The sequence below is a fragment of the Anguilla anguilla genome, chromosome 13 (genome assembly GCF_013347855.1).
Source record: "Anguilla anguilla isolate fAngAng1 chromosome 13, fAngAng1.pri, whole genome shotgun sequence".
Taxonomy (NCBI): Eukaryota; Metazoa; Chordata; class Actinopteri; order Anguilliformes; family Anguillidae; genus Anguilla; species Anguilla anguilla.
This window is the reverse complement of record NC_049213.1, coordinates 2,975,421-2,988,193: the sequence shown is the minus strand read 5'-3', so window position 1 is coordinate 2,988,193 and position 12,773 is coordinate 2,975,421. Positions and strand designations below refer to the sequence as shown.

The window sequence follows — 12,773 nt, the reverse complement described above, 5'->3', positions numbered from 1 at the left end:
GCAATTGCATTTGCAAGTCTGTTCCTGTGGTTTCTCAACATGAGGATCAAATAAGTGTCAATGCTATTAAAACAGGCCATCATGAGACAGAACAATCTGACTAAATCCATCAGAAACTCAGAGATCCTCTGGCCCTTTCTACATATAATATGAGAATGTCCACCTGTGGCTCAGTTCTGGGAGAGTGTTGCTGCCAAACTTTCTAATTTCATTCACGTGACAATACCTGATCTTATTCACGTGACAATACCTGATCTTATTCAGGTGACAATGTCTGATCTTATTCATGAGACAATGCCTGCATCAGTGCATGTATTGCATCTAAACATTTTGCATCTTTCAAGGCTCAGTGTTTCTAAGCAGCTTTCCAAGAACTCATTATACTATCAGGTTAAACTCCTGCCAAGATGATTGCAATGCAAAGGATATTGTGTGTGTAAGAGACTGTTGTTTATGTTTGTTTTTTTTATTTTTTTATTGATGATTTTCTTTTTATTGGTGTCTGTTTTATTGTTGTCAATTGCTTGCTGATTGCTATGTTTTAGAATACTTCAATAAACATTTGAAAACAGTTTGGTACATTAAGAAGTGGTTTTTTACCAAAGAAAATCAGGCTTTATCTTAAATTATTAATGCAGGTTATTACAGGTATCATCTGTTTGTAATCTGTTGAAAGATGTTGGGAATCCCACGTATGACGTTTAGCGTTTGAAGTATGATGGTTTGGGAACTGGATTCAGTGTTCAGTTCCCAGGGATTACTCTGCTGTTGCCCCCTTGAGAGACAGCCGTGTCCTTCAGTACATATCCTGTGTGAAAATGCTAAAAGTTGTGCAAGTCGCTCTGGATTAGAGTGCATGCTGTAATGTAATGCAGGAAGTAACACTTCTAAAAGTTCTTCTAACACTGCTTCTCATTCACATCAAACCTGTTTCTGTTAGCCATCTGCCCTGCTACACTTACTTAGCATACTCTGTTTTTTGTTCATTTTATTTCACTATTTTTAAGCCTTGTTCTTGGTATCCATTTACTAGAACATCTTTGTTTTTGTTCTGTAATTTGTACATATGATGTTTTACTTTGATTGCAATAAAAAGAAGCAGAAATGGCACTAATGCCCATTCATTTTGTTAAAAAAAAAAAAAAAAAAAAACTTAATTTTAATTTCACTGAATAGGCACTTACTATACATGTGGTAGCTTTTCTCTCTGTATTAAAAGAAACAATATGTATGGCATAAACAAACTGGTTAATCAAAACATCTTAATTTCTACAATTGAAAATGTATCATAAAAATTGGGTAAATTAACAAAATGGTAAATATGTCTGGAACACTTAGCCAATAAGAGCTGTTGTTTGCATTAATTTTAGTCACTACATTATCTCTTGCTGTTAAAACATTGTTTGTAGTTCTTCTCCCAAATTCATAATTATTCTTTTGACTTCATTAATGAGTATTACCATTATTATGCACTTGTCTTTTTGTTTGTGTGAAGCACTTGGGGCTGCTTTTGGTAAAAGGTGCTAGTATGCAAACAAAAATTGTTATATTGAACTGTGTTGGGTATTTGTCCTATGACAGGCTAACCCAAAGTTGGAATGGTATATTACATTACAGGCATTTAGCAGACGCTCTTATCCAGAGCAACTTACACAACTTTTTTTTTTTTTACATAGCACTTTACATTGTATCCATTTATACAGCTGGATATATACTGAAGCAATGCAGGTTAAGTACCTTGCTCAAGGGTACAACGGCAGTGTCCTTACCCGGGAATCGAACCCGCGACCTTTCGGTTACAAGCGCAGTTCCTTACCCACTGTGCCACACTCTGTCCCGTATATATTTTCTGGCAGTAGGGGGCACCACTGCGCTGAGAAGAATGGCTTCACCACACAGTGGAGAAGCCAATCAGCAGCCCATAGCTGTGTTCACGGAGTTTGCCTCAGCGCGGGAGGGATGGATACGCATGGTGTTCTTCACGTTAAGTGAGGGGTTTTAACATGCAATACCACTTGTGTTCAGTATTCAGAATGCTGAACATTGTACAAGGGTACTGACTGTTGGAACTGTTGGATTCAGAAATAAACATTGTTCTTTATCCTCACTTCCTCAACACACACTCTCACACACTTTCACTCTCTCTCTCTCACCCCAAGAAATAATCACGTGAGGCATAATGCTGTCAAATGTCAGTTTACTTCAACACTGCCAGGTAGAAATATCAACAGTGATATGCTTGGTCTTTGAGTGTTTACAGACGCAGGTAGAAGAAAGTAAACAGCAGGTTCTCATGCATTCTCGTTCTTCCAGGAGCACCAATCACCTGGACGCCTGGATCAAAGAATGTACCATTGTGGCTGTGACAGGATCCAGGTAAACCCCACCTTTCAGAAAAGTCTTAGCTACAGCAACTTAAGTTACATTCTTTAAAAAAATATTTTTCTGTTTTAAACTCTGGAGTTTGTTTTTTTTTTGCAAATCTGTTACATTACTGTCAGAACTGAGTGCATGAATATTATTTAGTTAAGTGCCAAACTGAGGCGGATCCACAGGCCTGCATTTGCAGTTTCAGGTCTGTGCTTGGAAAGGATTTTAGTTTTAAATGAACAAACACTACAACAACATTACCTTAGTAAAGCTAACCCAAACAGCAACCCGACTTTCAAATTTGTGCATTAAAAATTAACTGTACAAATCAACCCTCTTTAACAATCAACTCACAAAGGTGGGAGTGGTTGTAGAGAGCTAAATGGCATCTTTGCACAGAATGCGTAACGCACTGCAGCGTAGGGTTCTGGGTAATGCACTGCAGCGTAGGGTTCTGGGTAACGCACTGCAGCGTAGGGTTCTGGGTAACGCACTGCAGCGTAGGGTTCTGGGTAACGCACTGCAGAGTAGGGTTCTGAGTGACGCACCGCAGCGTAGGGTTCTGGGTAACGCACTGCAGAGTAGGGTTCTGAGTGACGCACCGCAGCGTAGGGTTCTGGGACAGAACAGCCCGTCTGTCGCGGTGTCTGAACGTCCCCCGGAGGTGAGCCTCGTTTCTGAACTCCAGGCTCCACAACCACACGTTTCCAAGGCATCCATACCGGTCGCCACCAAGCAAAACCACACAACACGAGCCACCATTGTATTATAAATAAATAAATACCATTGTTTTACCACAACTATGGCATCTACAGCTCCACCTTTTCCCCGCCCAATGCCCATACATGATGCCTTCTCAGGGTACAAACAGCACAAACAAGTTCAGTCTCTTCATGTCCCAACATCTTCCATCAGGGTCTGTTCCATTCTGCATTTTTAGCATTGTGTGAATGCTGGCCACACCTCTCGGTACAGAAGCCCGAGGCCCATATTTCTCACACACACTGAGCCTTCAAAATAGCAAAATAGAGGCATCGGGCTCCTGATCTTAAAGAGACAGAATTAAACACCTTTATGTTTACAGACCTTCCTGTAATTAATCTCACTAAAGAACAACGCCTGATAGTCAGTTTTTTCCTCTTTTCTTTGCTCTTGTGCGAAAGTCACTTTTGGAAAAACCAAGTGGTCCAACCGCTTGTAACAATACAGCTCATTTCGCCTGTCGCAGTACCATAAATAAATAACCGGCAGCTATTTCCATAAATAAAGTGCATGAGAGAGACAGCTCTGATCATGGGCACAGCCTGCACAAGGGCTAAAGCAGAGCACCATCAGATAATGGGCGCCGTGTAGCACGATGTGTAGCACAATGTGTAGCATGCCATGTAGCACGATGTGTAGCACGATGTGTAGCATGCTGTGTAGCACGCCGAGTGGCACGATGTTTAGCACAATGTGTTGTGCACTGAGTAGCATGCTGTGTAGCACGAAATGTAGCACAATGTGTAGCACGATGTGTAGCACTATGTATAGCGCGATGTGTAGCACACTGTGTAGCATGCTGTGTAGCACGCAGTGTAGCACTATGTATAGCGCGATGTGTAGCACACCGAGTAGCATGCTGTGTAGCATGCTGTGTAGCATGCAGTGTAGCACTATGTATAGCGCGATGTGTAGCACGCTGTGTAGCACGCAGTGTAGCACTATGTATAGCGCGATGTGTAGCACGCTGTGTAGCACGCAGTGTAGCACTATGTATAGCGCGATATGTAGCACACTGAGTAGCACGCCGAGTGGCACGTTTAGCACAATGTGTTGTTCACTGAGTAGCATGCTGTGTAGCATGATGTGTAGCCCAATGTGTACACTGAGATGCTCCCCATGTCAGGTCAGGGCGACGTGTGAAATGCATTTGAAAAATGCACCCATGCGCCCATCTGAGTGCGAATGCTCGGAATTTCCATGATGCAGAAGCAGAATGCCCATGATGCATCGCTTCTTAAATCATGCACAGCCTATACGTGTAGCATAAACATCACACTGCATTCCAGATGGTCCTCTACTATTATAAAATGAAATTAGAATTTTTTTTATCATGTTCCCTTCATTTCAGTTTCTTGTTCTAATAATAATAATAATAATAATAGTTCTAAAAATATAAATGTACAGTACTTGACATTCAGTTGCCTGCGTTGGGCTGGACAGCTTGAGAAACTGCGCTGAAAAATGCGCCCTGAGAAAGCCGGCTGTGGCTGCGTCACTGCATGCGACGATGCATGCGGCATGCGACACTGACGGCATGCGGCACGGCATGCGGCATCGCTGCGCGGGTCTGCGCTGGTCTTCCACGGCCCAGTTTGCGCCGGCTCCAGCCCGCTCCCCTCACACAGGGGTCAAGCAAGTGCTCAGAGGAAACGAAACCCGTCGGCCCGGCGCCCACCGCCCCACACCGCACGGGACGGCGGTCTGCACGCGGAGACGGAGACGGCGGGAGAGAGATCAGGAAAGCGCTTCTGCTTCTGCACCTGCCTCTCTGTGGCGTCCCTTCCACCAGCGGCCAAATCAGCATGGGGAACACGCGTGGGCTCCTGAGCCAGTGGAGGGATCACACTAAGCATTTAAGTGCTAAATTCGGATAAACAGGCCTGTGGGGCCGCAGGACTTCAGCCCGAGACGCCATTTTGAGTCCGTCCGTTTCCCCCCCCTGCCACGGGCGCGGGAGGAGGCCTGGGTCATGTGACGCACGGAGTGCCAGCTTTCTCAGGGCGCGTGCCAGCGCAGAGTCAGAGCTGCCCGCCCCGGTAATGCCCCGCCAGCCTTCCTCTGTGCCACCCGCGATATGCAGCCGGTATCTAATGTAGACACGCAGTGAGGGGGGGGGGGGGGGGGCGGGGTGGCACAGAGGAAGGCTGTGCCGGCGTCAGAGCAGAGTGCCACCCTGCAGGGGCGCGTGGGTCGCTCCGGGAGGGCGGGGTCATTTCTCTGTGACTGCCGCAGCCATGGGGGCCCGGATGGTTCCGCGGGCGGTGGCCGCCAGCTCCTCGATCTCCGTGTTCAGCCGGCGAATCACCCACTCCATGGCCTCACGACCCTGCGCACAGACAAACAGCCAGCTTTCTGTTACCCTCGAGTGGACTGTTACCCCCCCCCGGGTAGGCTGTGCTACCCCCCCGGGTGGACTCTGCTACCCCCCCTGGGTGGACACAGTTACCCCCCCTGGGTGGACTCTGCTACCCCCCCGGTGGACTCCAGCAGGCCAGCTGTGTGAAGTTCTCTCACCTTCCCGGCGTTTGCAGAGATGGAGGTTGCCATGACGCCCTCCAGGTAGCTGCTCAAGCTGACCCCTTTCACAGTGATGAGCGCCTCTTGTGTCAGTATCGTCCTGCAGAGAAAGAGCAGCAATGCGCGTTAACCGGGCTTACTGCTTACTGTCACAGAACACACACGCACGCATCCACACACGCACGCAATCGCGCACACACACACACGCGCACACGTACACAGCTATGATCTTCCAGCCCCTCACATAGATAGTGAACCTTCCAATGACTTACTTCTCCGGGTCATGTGGGTGTGGTCTGTACGTCAACCTCTCGTCCACAGACACCAGGTTAGTGCCCGTGATCTGCAAGCAGAGGAGAAAGACAGGACTGTTTCTTTATTGTTCAGCTGTCAGCCGAACGGTGAAAACGTTGAGCTGTGTGTGCGGCCTCAGGCCGGATCCTGCTGCGGCTCATTCCGGTGAAGGGCTCGGTCCGTGACGTGAGCGTTACGCAAGCTTCGCGGGCACGGTGCCAGCGCTGGCACCGAAAAGCCTCTGGCCTCCCGCCATGCAGCGGCAAGAGAGAGATCTGCAAGAATCACCGCCACCAGGCTTCCACCCAAACTCCCACACCACCCAAACTCCCACACCACCACAGAGCTTCCACCCAAACTCCCACACCGCCCAAACTCCCACACCGCCACCAAGCTTTCACCCAAACTCCCACACCACCCAAACTCCCACACCGCCACAGAGCTTCCACCCAATCTCCCACACCACCCAAACTCCCACACCGCCACCAAGCTTTCACCCAAACTCCCACACCACCCAAACTCCCACACCGCCACAGAGCTTCCACCCAAACTCCCACACCGCCACAGAGCTTTCACCCAAACTCCCACACCACCACCAAGCTTTCACCCAAACTCGCACACCACCCAAACTCCCACACCGCCACCAAGCTTCCACCCAATCTCCCACAGCACCCAAACTCCCACACCGCCACAGAGCTTCCACCCAAACTCGCACACCGCCACAGAGCTTTCACCCAAACTCCCACACCACCACCAAGCTTTCACCCAAACTCCCACACCGCCACAGAGCTTACACCTGAACTCCCACACCACCCAAACTCCCACACCGCCACAGAGCTTCCACCCAAACTCCCACACCGCCACAGAGCTTCCACCCAAACTCCCACACCACCACAGAGCTTCCACCCAAACTTCCACACTGCCACAGAGCTTTCACCCAAACTCCCACACCGCCACAGAGCTTCCACCCAAACTCCCACACCGCCACAGAGCTTCCACCCAAACTCCCACACCGCCACAGAGCTTCCACCCAAACTTCCACACCACCACAGAGCTTTCACCCAAACTCGCACACCACCCAAACTCCCACACCGCCACAGAGCTTCCACCCAAACTCGCACACCACCCAAACTCCCACACCGCCACAGAGCTTCCACCCAAACTCGCACACCACCCAAACTCCCACACCGCCACAGAGCTTTCACCCAAACTCCCACACCACCACAGAGCTTCAATCAAAGTGTCTGCAGGTTTTTCCCCCAATTTTATTTCAACAGGCAGCCAAAGCAGGCCTTGAAAGTGCAGTGTGTGGACCCTTCAACTGATCAATGATTCAAATTGAGTGCTTCAGTGCTGAAACACAGGGATTTATAGCCACAGTGGCTCTCCAGGACTGGAGTCTGAGATCCCCCATCGAGGATGACCTCACTACAGCCCCACCCAACAGAGACTGGAGAGGGCGAGCAGCTAAACCACAAAGGTGTGCAGTCCGATCCCGTTTTATAACCAGGCCTGACCTCCTCCCACCTCACACAGGCGCTCGCTGTGGAACCTGCACTTTGGACTCATTTTCCTGAAGACAAATCTAGGTTTAGGTTATTTTTATTTTTAAAGGTAAACGTACATTTGTGGACTTCAGTTCGAATGTCTTCTCCTCGGGATCCACCACCGAATGCTCCTGGACGTACGTGCGTGTTCGCGTGGCTCCGATCAGCTGGGGAAAGAGACAAGGAGGTCAACACCGGAGAAACGCACGCCATGCCACGCCCACGCCCCGCCACGCCCACGCCATGCCACGCCCCCCTCGGCTAGCATGCACCCAGGGGGGGGCAAACCTGACTGCAAGGCCACTTCCTCTCAAATTAAAGATAATTACAGATCAGTTAGTGCTGTAATCGGCCATACAGACCTGGCATCTCCTCCACATACAATACATTTCGTGAATTGTGAGGTGCCGTTTTTCTGTGCTCGATTGAGCAGGCCTGAGATTGGAAACCCAGCAGCCCGTTTCTGAAATACCCTACACAACACACACTGTGTGCACCTCCCTTTAATCAACAGCCCTCATGATCCATGACCTCTAAACGAACGTGCTTATAGCACTCTGGCCAGTGTAACTAACACAAACACACAGAAGCTAAAAGGAACGCCCTGCCTGTCCGTACAGCATGGACTGTTCTGCTCCCGCACAAGACACGAATCAGGCTTCCTCCTCAAACAATAAGAATGACCAATCAGCAGTGTGGAATTATAGGGTTCTATCTGTAGACTGCAGAATTATAGGGTTCTAATCCTTAGTTTTGAGACTTCCAAGTCACATTTCATAGTATTGTTTTATATTGCATCTTTGTTAGTTTTAACATATTTTTTTTAAAACTTATTTCAGGAGTTTAATCCACTGTATAGCAAAATGAAATAACAAGCCCATTCCTACATAAATAAGTTTTAAGTAACTTTTGACCACCAATGTTTGAGTTCTGACAGCTTCAGTGACGATGAAAGAACAGGAAGTGATGCAAGTAAAGTTCCAACCTTTGGTTCCTCCCTCTCACAAAGATCATATGCAGAACTGTTACATCACAGGTCATGCTCTGCTCTGTGGGAAATGGCAGCACTCCCCGCTCGACACCACGTGCCGGGCCCTGAGACAGACGCTGTGTTCTGCTCGACAGAAATAGCCCCGGGTGATCCCGTGTGCGTCCTGGCAACCATCCAGAGCCGGGAAGCCAGCCAGGGAATTCCGCCAATGCCTCCGAATCGTCACCAATCGCCCAAGCGCACACAGGCTCACACCCCCGACGCACTGGCCCGCTCGCACCCCCAACTCATTGGCCCGCTCACTGGTTTGGCAGACCTACAACTGACCCAAGTATATACGCAAGGTCGGTCAACGTGCTAAAGGGCGCTAGCGAGCTCCTTCCCTTTGCTGACCAGAACCACTGGCCCTGTTAACCTTCCACGCTAACGCGGGAGGCCAGTCGGTTAGACCGAGTCTGAATGGCGGGACCCAGCGGGATCCAGCGCGACCCAGCGGGATCCACCGCGACCCGGCGGGATCCAGCGCGACCCAGCGGGATCCAGCGCGACCCAGCGGGATCCAGCGCGACCCAGCGGGATCCAGCGCGACCCAGCGGGATCCAGCGCGACCCAGCGCGACCCAGCGCGACCCAGCAGGACCCGGCGGTGGGGAAGCGGGACTCACGGCTTTGACGATGGAGGGGAGGCCCCACTCTGTGCTCAGGAGCCGGTGGCTGTGGAGTCTGCCCTGCGTGTCCACGCACCGGTCCAGCACGTCCACGCCGAACACGCTGGGGTTCATGGGGTTGGGGTACTTCTGCATCGCCGCCTTGGTCACCGTCTCCCAGGGGTGGCTGGTCGGGAAACAGAGGAGACAGCGTCAGGCCCGAGGACGACGCCCGCCACAGAACGCATCTCGCGGCGGAAGCACTGATACAGGATCAGCGCTCACCTGTCCACGTCCTAACCGTATCCACTGTGAGCAAGAAGGCTAAAACTGATCCTAGATCAGCACTAGTCCTCTGAACCTCTCCGGGTCCCCAAACAGGATGCAAATATGAAAAAAGACATTATAATGTATACATTTTTTAATTACCATACAGGACTGAGAGAATCGATATTCTAGCTATAGTGGCTATGGCAGTTGTCCATTAATCCCTACTGCTATTTCAGGACTCGGATAAAGCAGTGATGCAGTTTAACAGGACATATTACACCCGGTCTCTTGACTCTCATTCATCAACTCTAACTACAGAAATGCAGAAAGATGTGGCAACAGCCAAGCACACAAGGAATCAGGGCAGATTTAGTTTTCATTTCAGCTCTCATTGACAAAAAAAAAGTAAAGCTGGCTCTAAACATCTTTACGCATCCCACTGGTGATGAGGTGGAACTTTGTGACGTAGCTAGGGATGAACGCCAGGGAGCGCTCAGGCCAGGACAGTCAGTACCCCGGCCGTCATCTGATCCGTCCTGAACTCTGAGGAACACGTGACCCTGTTGCTCTCGTGACAGGGGTTCCTAAAACAGGCTGGCTGCACAGAGATGTACGTTCAGGAAACTGGGAAGTCAACAACAAGGGAACACCTACGGAAAGAATTACAGCCCGACTGCTCTAGCAATGGGTTGGACAGGCAGATCATGGAACAGAAAGCGTCCTTTGAGCACCTGACAGATGACCTCTGCCCAAGCAAAGTAGGACACGGCAACCAAAACGATGCTGTCAATAAGGCTGATCTCCAAAGCTTTGGAGTATAATTTAATTCATCTCTGTTCAATAGATATTCCACTACAGCCATTCCCTTTGAGAGGTTGCATTTAAACAAACTTACAACAACACAAGCTACTGAACCCCTTGACTGAAACAATATGCTTACACAAAAATGCAAGCATGCTATTCTTATTCAATTATTACGGTTGTAACGGTATATTTAATGCTTTTATAAGGATGTTTGCTGTAATAATCTGGATTGTTTTGTGGTTCTGTGCTGGTATAAATTAACTTTGATTAATGCAACATAAATGTCGCATGTACATTCACTAGTCTGGGAAAGTATTTAGCCAGGTATAACTATTGTTCACTTAACTTAACACGGGCTGATGAACGTCTGCGTCGGCTAAATTTATGTCCTTGAATGTAATACGCGTTATTCCATCCAAAGCTACACACAGTATGCAAACATCTGCGCGTCGTGGCCATGGGGACACGGTTGCCGTGACGCACAGAGGGGCGGAGTTATATATAGGGGAAAGGTTAACAGCGGAGCTCATTCTGAAGGGTAATTACGCAATGCCACTTCACTTGACTTTTGAAACCAGAACCTTGCATAGACAAAGGCCAGAGGCGCAAAGATTAAATCTCAAGTCAAAGTTCACTGCCTGGTTTAGGTTTGAACAGCGCTTTGTAAAAATGTATATCATTTGGTCTGACCAAATAGAATATATTTTAGGACATCGAGAATATTTGCGCGCTCTCTCTCTCTCTGACACACACACACACACACCTCGCAGCAGTATCTGCACACTACTTAGTCTGCTCAGTTGAGAACGTCCCTAAATAAGGCAAAGGAAATTCAGCGGACGTTGTAAGGCTGACTTTATGAAACAGTTCTTACATTAACGGTGGTTATCTCGCTTGAGTAAACTGAATATTTAAGCAAAAAATTAAAGGCGTTAGTAACAACTACTTAGAAAACTCCCTAGTAACTTCATCATTACCATTAACATGATTTAACTGGGATTTATCAATTCACTCAACCATGAAAGTTTCCCTGATTGCAGTGTAGACTATTTTTGCAACTCTTTCGCATGCTAGCATCGTTCAGCGCAATTTACTAGCCACAGCAAGTCGATCAATCCATTATTTGATCTAGAATGACAGGTCATAGTAACCCAAACTGGCTGTACTGCTGATGCAACACGAGACACTCGTGTGTGTATTCAACATATCCTAACGTAAAGATAATCTCAAATTAGCCGTCCAGCTAACATATTTGAGCTATCTGATCAGTCAGTAAGAAGCTAACGGAAACCCGCTGCAATGTATTGAGGATCTAATTGCGTTAATTTTGAGATCTACACAGCATGCCTAGAGTTAAATTTACTAAGGACAGATTCAAGTTAAAGAACATAATGTTATGTGGGCGGTTAGCCACTTTACTAATCTATGCTAGCTACCTACTAATTTTCTTGCTAATCATTTTCCATGTGACTAGCTAACGATGTCCACGCGAAGTTTAATCACGGCAAAAAAAGCTGTACGTTCAGTTCTTACTCGAGCCTAACGTACGGGTAGCATAATATGGACTACTACTAAACCTGGACAGAAGTGGCTGTTGTTTGATATGATTATTTGTTCTATGAAATAAGATCTAACGTCAGATTGAAGTTACACCTTCAGTACTGGCCCGAAGCATGCTAGCAAAACGTCACCCAGCCGCCTGGCAGGCAGGAGTAAGAACAAGACGCAGATTTTGTCGGTACTAGTTTTCTGATTACGCAGGTAAATATACACTATTCTAACATCACGATGAAATACTCACTTGAATATGTGCTCTGATGTCCAGATTTTCATGGCTGTTGTGTGTGAAGGTTGGTTGAGCAGAAGTTCCAGGCGGCTTGGCCAGTTAACGCAGTCAAGTGACCGGGAGTAATGGGCAAGCTCCGGGACGTTAAAAACCGCTCCACGCCTACCGATAGTCACATGCTTTTCTATGACGCACTTCCGCTGCGCTGGCAAAATGGCTGTTGCGGGCTCGAAGCGGGCAACAGAAGCGCGGGCAGCGCTGAGCACTGACTGCGCAAAGAGGATGTAAAATCTTTGCTCTGACTGTGCATGTGGGCAAAGGTATCTTGACTAGAGTCCCCCTGGGATTTTTAGGATTTTAAGCAATACAAATTAACGAATAAACATTTTAAATTAGTCCAAATTGGAAATATTAAGAACACATACCCTTTACATTGTAGCCGGAAAAATTGCTGGCCTGAATAAAGTTGCATTCAAGGATATACTAAGTATCCTAACCCTCAACATAATTGTCTGAAGATTTTATACACTTGCAATAGGGCATTTCAGCAGGTTTGTGCTAAAGCAAGGGCGAGGGGCTACAAGAGGTGTGGAGTGACTGGATCTGGACACAGTGAAGATAGTCAAAGATGGAGACGCAGGCAAAGATAGATTATCATGATGTTCTGAAGTGGGTTGGAGGGGGGGGGGGGGGGGGGGGGGGGGGCACCTCTCTCAGCAAAGTTCCACGCGGTCTTTCGTAACATGCAGAAATGTAATTACTGCATGTTACGAAATTTCGAAA

The 12,773-nt window shown here is 48.1% G+C and overlaps 1 protein-coding gene across 1 annotated transcript; it reads right to left on the bottom strand.

Annotated features, from left to right (window-relative positions):
* Nucleotides 1-2,180: 2,180 nt before the first annotated feature.
* On the bottom strand, nucleotides 2,181-12,163 carry prelid3b (PRELI domain containing 3). The gene is made up of 6 exons (XM_035388830.1): nucleotides 12,006-12,163; nucleotides 9,149-9,317; nucleotides 7,571-7,660; nucleotides 5,925-5,995; nucleotides 5,650-5,752; nucleotides 2,181-5,461 (listed from the first exon to the last, which is right to left on the bottom strand). The coding sequence occupies exons 1-6, from the start codon at nucleotides 12,035-12,037 to the stop codon at nucleotides 5,345-5,347; spliced, it is 582 nt and encodes a 193-aa protein (XP_035244721.1). The 5' UTR covers nucleotides 12,038-12,163; the 3' UTR covers nucleotides 2,181-5,344.
* Between the last annotated feature and the right edge of the window lie 610 nt (nucleotides 12,164-12,773).